Source organism: Leuciscus leuciscus, assembly GCF_965113295.1.
Source record: "Leuciscus leuciscus genome assembly, chromosome: 21".
NCBI classification, from domain to species: domain Eukaryota; kingdom Metazoa; phylum Chordata; class Actinopteri; order Cypriniformes; family Leuciscidae; genus Leuciscus; species Leuciscus leuciscus.
In genome coordinates, this window is record NC_138745.1 from 37,228,206 (window position 1) to 37,236,838 (window position 8,633).

Sequence of the window (8,633 nt, forward strand, 5' to 3'; positions counted from 1 at the left end):
GATAATCACACACACTCTCTCTCACACACACACACTCACTCACTCACTGGAGGCCAGGTGTGTGTCACTCGCTGATTCACGATAATCACACTCTCACACACACACACACACACACACACACACACACACACACACACACACACACACACACACACACACACACACACACACACACTCACTCACTCACTGGAGGCCAGGTGTGTGTCACTCGCTGATTCTCGATAATCACACTCTCACACACACTCTCTCACACACACACACACACACACACACACACACACACACTCACTCACTGGAGGCCAGGTGTGTGTCACTCGTTAATTCTCGATAATCACACTCTCACACACACTCTCACACACACACACACACACACACACACACACACACACACACACACACACACACTCACACACACACACACACACACACACACACACACACACACACACACACACACACACTCTCTCACACACACACACACACACACACACACACACACACACACACACACACACACACACACACTCACTCACTCACTGGAGGCCAGGTGTGTGTCACTCGCTGATTCTCGATAATCACACTCTCACACACACTCTCTCACACACACACACACACACACACACACACACACACACACACACACACACACACACACACACACACACACACACTCACTCACTGGAGGCCAGGTGTGTGTCACTCGTTAATTCTCGATAATCACACTCTCACACACACTCTCACACACACACACACACACACACACACACACACACACACACACACACACACACACACACACACACACACACACACACACACACACACTCACTCACTGGAGGCCAGGTGTGTGTCACTCGTTAATTCTCGATAATCACACTCTCACACACACTCTCACACACACACACACACACACACACACACACACACACACACACTCACACTCACACACACACACACACACACACACACACACACACTCTCTCTCTCTCACACACACACACACACACACACACACACACACACACACACTCTCTCACACACACACACACACACACACACACACACACACACACACACACTCTCTCACACACACACACACACACACACACACACACACACACACACACACACACACACACACACACTCACTCACTGGAGGCCAGGTGTGTGTCACTCGCTGATTCACGATAATCACACTCTCACACACACTCTCTCACACACTCACTCTTTTATTCTTTAAAAACATGCTCAAAGTCATGAATAGGTTTGGGCAAAAAAAAACTATTTCCGATTAATCATTTTTAAAAATCTGTTTGATTCGATATCGATTCTCAAAAGTCATGAATGGATCTTTTTCCACTGTGTATTTTCCGCAAACATTGAACATAAAATCTGATTGACGTTAATCTTCTCCACTAGATTTTAGTTATTTATCTAACGCATTGTTACAGCGTAAAGTTTTTGTAACTTTAATAAGGATTCATTTTTATTTTATTTGTACAGTGAAGATTATATGCAGTGTTATTTTACATTTGATTACTTTATTCAGTTTCTGCACCTGAGAACTGTTCCCTGAAAAACCTTGAAAGCGCAGATTTATTTCATTTGTATCTTTGTTCTATTGTATTTATTTATTTGTGTTATTGCTTGTAGTTTAATTGTTTGTTCTTTTTTTAATAATCATTGAAATTTATATATATCGGAATTGAGAATTGTTAAATTTCACTGGCATCTAAAATGTTGGCTGTCAAAACCTTATTTACTACAATACAAGCATACATGGGTCAAAAACAATGAGTATTTTACTCATTTATTACTTTCTTTTGTGGCTTGGCCAGTGAAAATGGAATCATTGAAATCAATTAATCGAATTGAAAATCGATGACCGAATCGAAAAAATCGAATCGAAATTTAGATCTTTTGAATCGGAATCGAATCGAATCATGAACCATGAATTTAAAATGAGTTTTGAGTTTGCTATTTGCAATTTGAGTTGAATCATAAATTCAAGCAAAAAGAGGATGTTAAAGTGGAAAAACGGCAAAAGTTCAGGAAATAAAAGCTTAATTTGATGATTATTGTCACCTGTTTACAGTTGTTGTTGATTGAAGATCAGATCAATACTGACACGTGTTTGTATATCTGAATAACAGATAAAATGATGAGGACCGTTTGGATGAGCTGTATTCCCAGACAGCAACATGACCCAGATCCGGTCCACATCCGGCACGCGCTGAATCCACATGTCCCAGATGTGGGCCGGATCTGGGCCGACACTATGCTCCTGTTTGGGTTGTGTATATTATTAAACATTATCATTCCCATCCTGTGTCTCCGTCTCTCAGTAAAGAGCCCGGACAGCAGCGGGTGAAGCGCTGGGGATTCGGATTCAACGAGGTTCTGAAGGATCCAGTCGGGAGAGAACAATTCCTGAAGTTCCTGGAGTCTGAGTTCAGCTCGGAGAACCTGAGGTATGAAACCAGCTAACAGGGAACGCTCTGGCACGGGTAAATACATCGCTGGGCATTGATTGGCCAGTGCTTTTCTGGGTAACACTTTATAACACAGTGTCCTTTTTACATTACATGTACTTACCACAGTAATAACAGTAAATTATGCATCATTACATGCGACTAACCCTCAAACAAACCCTAATGGTACATGTAGTTAATTAATATTACTCAGTACTTAAATATATAATTACACTGTAACAACGACAGCTGTACTTTGCTGTACACAGGGTTCCCGCGGATCCTTAAAAAGTCTTAAATTAGATTTTTAAAATTGAAGGCTATAAAAAGTCTTATTTTTATTAATGAGAGGTCTTACATTTTACATGTGAGTTATATTTTAGACACAATATTGTCAATATTGTTTGTTTGTTTCGCCGACAAAAATGTCTAAATAAAATTGTACCAGAATCGGGTCTCCATGCAACTTTTTTATTTGACTGACTGAATCCGCATTTTGAATGAATCAGTGTAATTAATGATTCAGTGGCCCATCACTTGCTTCTTTCCTGAATGAATCAGCCGTTTGAACGAATCGGTTGAATGAACGACTCCCTCAACTCGCTTATTACGACAGTGACTCGCTGCCACCTACTGGCGGTTCTAGTTTCATGTGTAAAGTTCCCTTTAATTTAAAAGTTCAAATTAGGAATGAAATCTCATAGCATTATTTATGCAATTGTAAAGGCTGTGTATAAATATATTAATGCCACATTCTGATGCCGCTTCTGTCACCTCTGCATCGCAAAGATGGATTTTGTTGGTAATGCTTTCATTTGACTGGTAACAGCCCCCAACTGTTATTATTCTAATAGAATTTAATTTGAACTTTAGAATTTGACATAAAAGGTGATTCATGCATCTAATAAGTTTAGAAAAAATGCTCTTATAAAGGTAAAAATGCCCCTGGAAATCAATGTAAGGTGGCAAATATTGTCTCTTAATAGAAATGTTCATTTCTGTCACTGCTGTGAACTGACCAGCGCATAGAATATGAACAATATGAATATCTTAATGAGTCAGCTGTCAACCAATCAGCCTAAACCAGCCGTGGTACCAGCACAAAAACCACACTATTATCAACAAAACTTTGAACTTTCAATAAAGCACACCCCTAATTTACATTATTTATTTTAATTTCTTCAGGTCTCAAAAAGCCTTAAATTTGACTTTATAAAAGTGTGCAGCATCCCAGCAAGCAGTTTGGCGTTTTAAAGACGTCTAATAGCCGTCCAAACACAACCCTGATGTCTACACCATATCCCAAGAATAGACTAATCATCAATTAGATAAAGAAATGAAACGACTAGTCTATTCCTGGGCTGTGGTTTAGACATCTATTAAATGTTCACTGACAGCCCATATTTAGCCTGGTTTTAGCCTGGACATCAGGGCCGTGTTTGCCGGCTATTAGACGTCTTTTAAACGCACGGTTGCTTGCTGTGGTGTTTGCTGGGAACCCTGTGTCCAGTGTGTTGGTCCTGAAGGGCATCTTGTGTGCGCAGGTTTTGGCTGTCGGTCCAGGAGCTGAAGAAGCGTCCCATCCGTGAGGTTCCCAGCAGAGTTCAGGAGATCTGGGAAGAGTTCCTCGCTCCGGGAGCTCCCAGTGCCATCAACGTCGACTCCAAGAGCTACGACAAAACCACGCAGAACGTCAAAGATCCCGGCCGATACGCTTTTGAAGACGCTCAGGTCTGTGTTTGAGCTGGAACTCCTTTATCTGGTGTGCGCTTGTGAATCTCATCACGCTTTATTATCACCAGATATTCAGTTCAGTTCACATTTATTTGTATAGCGCTTTTCACAGCAGCTATAATGAGTCCACTTTACAGTTTAGAGAGATCTGTTATCAGGGGTGACTGTCTAAGTTGTGTATTTCAGAAATGTACATATATAAACACAGTTAGCTAAAAATGTATTAATTTAAACAAATGTCGCCAAAACGTTTGTACGCATCAGAGTTACTCACACATTCTCCCATCGAGTGTGTTATTATTATTAGATTACAACATTTGCATGGGCAGTGGTGTATCTGGTGACCCAGAACACTAATTCTTCATCATCTGCATCATCATCCTCATCATGTGACTGAAAGGTCTTGTATTTGTCCCATCAGGAGCACATTTATAAGCTCATGAAGAGCGACTCCTACAGTCGGTTCATCAGATCGAGTGCCTATCAGGAGATGCTTCAGGCCAAGAAGAAGGTAAAGCCCTTGAAGCGCCTGGAGACTGCGATCTGAGCTCACTCACACACACTCACACACACTCACACACACTCACACACACTCACACACTCACTCACACACTCACTCACTCACACACACACACACACACACACACACACACACACACACACACACACACACACACACACTCACACACACTCACACACACTCACACACACTCACACACACTCTCACACACTCACACACACACTCACACACACTCACACACACACACACACACACACTCACACACACTCTCACACACACTCTCGCTCACACACACACACACTCTCACACACACTCTGAGCGCTTCCCTCGTTCACACACACTGCATGATCTGCCTGACATCATCAACACCTCCAGGAGAACTAGCAGAGAGATGTTCGTGTGAGTGTGACTTCTGTCTGGCACAAATGATTACCACAGCTTCTCAGAGACTGACATGCCAGTAATAAATATAATAAATATATATATATCTGGGCAACGATTAATCACATCCACAATTAAAGTTTGTGTTTACATAATATATGTGTGTGTGTGTGCTGTGTATAATTATTTTGTATATATAAATACACACACATATGCATGAATATATTTAAGATGTATTTGCATGTATATACTGTATATAAATATTTATACATAATTTATATTATATATAAATATAAATATTTTATATATAAATAACACATTTTTCTTAAATATATACATGCGTGTGTGTATTTATATATACAAAATAATTATACACAGCACACACACACACATATATTATGTAAACACAAACTTTTATTTTGGATGTGTATATATATATATAATATCACTTTTCATTTGAAAAGCCTCTTCTTTCTCTAAAGTTTGACTTTGGAAATACTTCTACAGCTTTTGTGTGTGTAAAGGACACACTTTACAGTAAGGGTTCAGTTACGGGTGTAAAGGTGTGTATCAGTGCCATGTCATGATGTCATCATTCTGCTTAAGTTGCTCGTTTGTTTCTCTTGTTTTTTGCTGTATGTCTTTGAGTTATTTCTATTAAAACTCCTTGTTTTCCGGCACATCTCCGGTTCTGCTGTTCTTTCTTGCGTGTGTGTGTGTGTGTGTGTCTTTTGTCTCGCATGTGTTCTTCTTTTCTGTCCGTTTGGTGTTGAAGTGATGAAACAGGAAGTGCTGAGGCTGGGTTCTGGTAAGTGTGTGCAGACGCTCAGGATCAGGATCGTTCTGTTCATCATCAGTTATACACTCCCAGTTTGGAATTAAGTTTTTTAGTTTTTTTTAAGATTTGTGAAGGATCATGTGACACTGAAGACTGGAGTAATGATGCTGAAATTCAGCTTTGATCACAGGAATAAATTACACTTTACTATATATTCACATAGAGAACAGATGATTTACATTACAATAATATTTCACTATTTCTACTGTATTTTTTATCAAATAAATGCAGCTTTGGTGAGCAGAAGAGACTCTTTCAGAAACATTAATAAATCTTAATCATTCCAAAGTATTCCAAAAATATTTTTTTATCCAAAATATATAAGAACATCTTTGCAAGTTATATGAACATGATATGCAGATTTCATGCAAAGATGAATCCTTCCAATATTTTTTGGGATTGACAACATAAAAACAAGTTTTTTGAATTTTTTTCAGGCTGATCCAAACAAAATGATCTACTTTCTTCAATATCTTCTATATGTTTGTACTAATGCTTTACCAACATTTGTGGATGTTATGAAGAATTTATAAGTGTAATTCTCCAGTCCTGTTAGAAAAACTAAAGCGGAGCAACCAAGCTTTATTCCCACATCATCCCTGAGAAACAAACATCCCAAAGGATTTCCCTCAAGTTTAATAGATCTATTCTCATATACAGTTATTAGTGTCTGATAGGTTTATTTTAGCAGTTTTTACGACTAATGTCCAATTTCTTCAACTCTCTCTCTTTTCCTTCACAGAAAAGCAAGAATCTTTTCTAGGATCTGAATCCCAGGTGAGACTTTAGATTTGGATATTCAATAAAATCATGATGTTAATTGTATAATATCTTAATATCTTCATGCCTTATAGTCTCATTAGAGCTGCACGATCATATAGTTGCATTTCGAGACAGTAAACAGTAAAGCAGTCGAGATGTGCTGGTGAAGCTTCCAAACCTCGTGATTCGAGCGCGGATCAAACGACCAGAGTCACATGACTCCAGTAAACGAGGCTTCATCACTTCAGAACTGTTTTGAAGTGCTAGCTGAGATCTCTCTGAACCCTGGAAATGTGTTTTAAAAGTTTTTATTTTATATAAATATTTAGTTAAAGGGGTCATGACATGGATTATTTTATTTTATATATATATATATATATGTTCCTTGAGTTTCACTTATAATGTATATAAAAAAAAAAATCTCAGAAAAAAACAAATACATGCAGAAACCCATTATTTCAAACCATCTTTCTGAGCCTCAGTCTGAAATGATCCGTTTTAATGCACAGCTCCTTTAAGGCGTGTCAGTAAACGCCCACTGTTGTGATTGGCTAACGGCCACTCGCCATTGCACGCGAGTGTTTTAAAAAACATTATTCAAATGTCAAATTCAAACGTCACCAGTCTCGAGTCGCACGGGGATATCTGTGGCAATAGCCAACAATACATTGTATGGGTCAAAATTATCGATTTTTCTTTTATGCCGAAAATCATTAGGATATTAAGTAAAGATTTTTTTCGTCCAGGGTCATATATAAACAACATTTACAGATAAAGCATAGTGAAATCATTTACTGATTCATTTACTCTCCATTACTCTTTGTGTCAGTCAAACGCTCCAAACACACACATAATCCTGCAACACCATCCGGGACGCCGTTAAAATAAACCGCCCGCTATGGCTCCGGTGGGCGTGGCCTATGGTGCCAGTGGGCGGGGCCTATGGTTTGATGTAGTACAACTATTGGTCGATGTTTTGCTCTGGATTCAATTGCCATTGATTTCAGTGAAAGCTGTTGTTCTCAGTGTTTGTGTAGTGTCGATTGGACAAGTTGTTGGTGTGTGTGTGACGTGTGTTCATCTGTGTTTCTCTCAGCTGTCCCGAACCAGGCGCTGTATAATCACTAACTTCTGCTGGGAATCATGATCTCATCTGTACATTCCTGTATCTACGGCTCGTCATCACGAACACGGAGCGTCACGCCGGCTTCGTTTCGTTCCCTCATGCCCTCCATCACGACTCCTCCAAGGACTCCAGTTCTCCATCAGTGAACCCGACAGTCTCCGGACCCGAGAGTCTCCGAACCCGAGAGCCCCTGAACCCGAGAGCCCCTGGACCCGAGAGCCCCTGGACCCGAGAGCCCCTGAACCCGAGAGCCCCTGAACCCGAGAGCCCCTGAACCCGAGAGCCCCTGAACCCGAGAGTCCCTGATCCCGAGAGTCTCCGGACCCGAGAGTCCCTGGACCCGAGAGTCCCTGATCCCGAGAGTCCCTGATCCCGAGAGTCCCTGAACCCGAGAGTCCCCGATCCCGAGAGTCCCCGATCCCGAGAGTCCCCGAACCCGAGAGTCCCCGAACCCGAGAGTCCCCGATCCCGAGAGTCCCTGAACCCGAGAGTCCCTGGACCCGAGAGTCCCTGATCCCGAGAGTCCCCGATCCCGAGAGTCCCCGAACCCGAGAGTCCCCGATCCCGAGAGTCCCTGGAACCGAGAGTCTCTGAACCCGAGAGTCCCTGATCCCGAGAGTCTCTGATCCCGAGTCTCTGAACCCGAGAGTCCCCGATCCCGAGAGTCCCCGGAACCGAGAGTCCCCGGAACCGAGAGTCCCTGATCCCGAGTCTCTGAACCCGAGAGTCCCCGATCCCGAGAGTCCCCGGAACCGAGAGTCTCTGAACCCGAGAGTCCCTGATCCCGAGTCTCTGAACCCG

The 8,633-nt window shown here is 41.4% G+C and overlaps 1 protein-coding gene across 2 annotated transcripts in view; it reads left to right on the plus strand.

Annotated features, from left to right (window-relative positions):
- Positions 1-8,275, plus strand: part of rgs7b (regulator of G protein signaling 7b) — a gene marked incomplete at its 3' end in the record, with an annotated part of 50,621 nt that extends 42,346 nt beyond the window's left edge. Inside the window, exons 14-18 of one of the 2 annotated variants that reach the window (XM_082152438.1) lie at positions 2,346-2,471; positions 4,016-4,202; positions 4,627-4,716; positions 6,687-6,721; positions 7,803-8,275. In XM_082152438.1, the coding sequence (XP_082008564.1) occupies positions 2,346-2,471; positions 4,016-4,202; positions 4,627-4,716; positions 6,687-6,707 (424 nt within the window). Of the gene's footprint in view, positions 1-2,345; positions 2,472-4,015; positions 4,203-4,626; positions 4,753-6,686; positions 6,722-7,802 lie in introns of those variants that run through there. The other variant, XM_082152437.1, reaches the window with a different exon arrangement.
- Between the last annotated feature and the right edge of the window lie 358 nt (positions 8,276-8,633).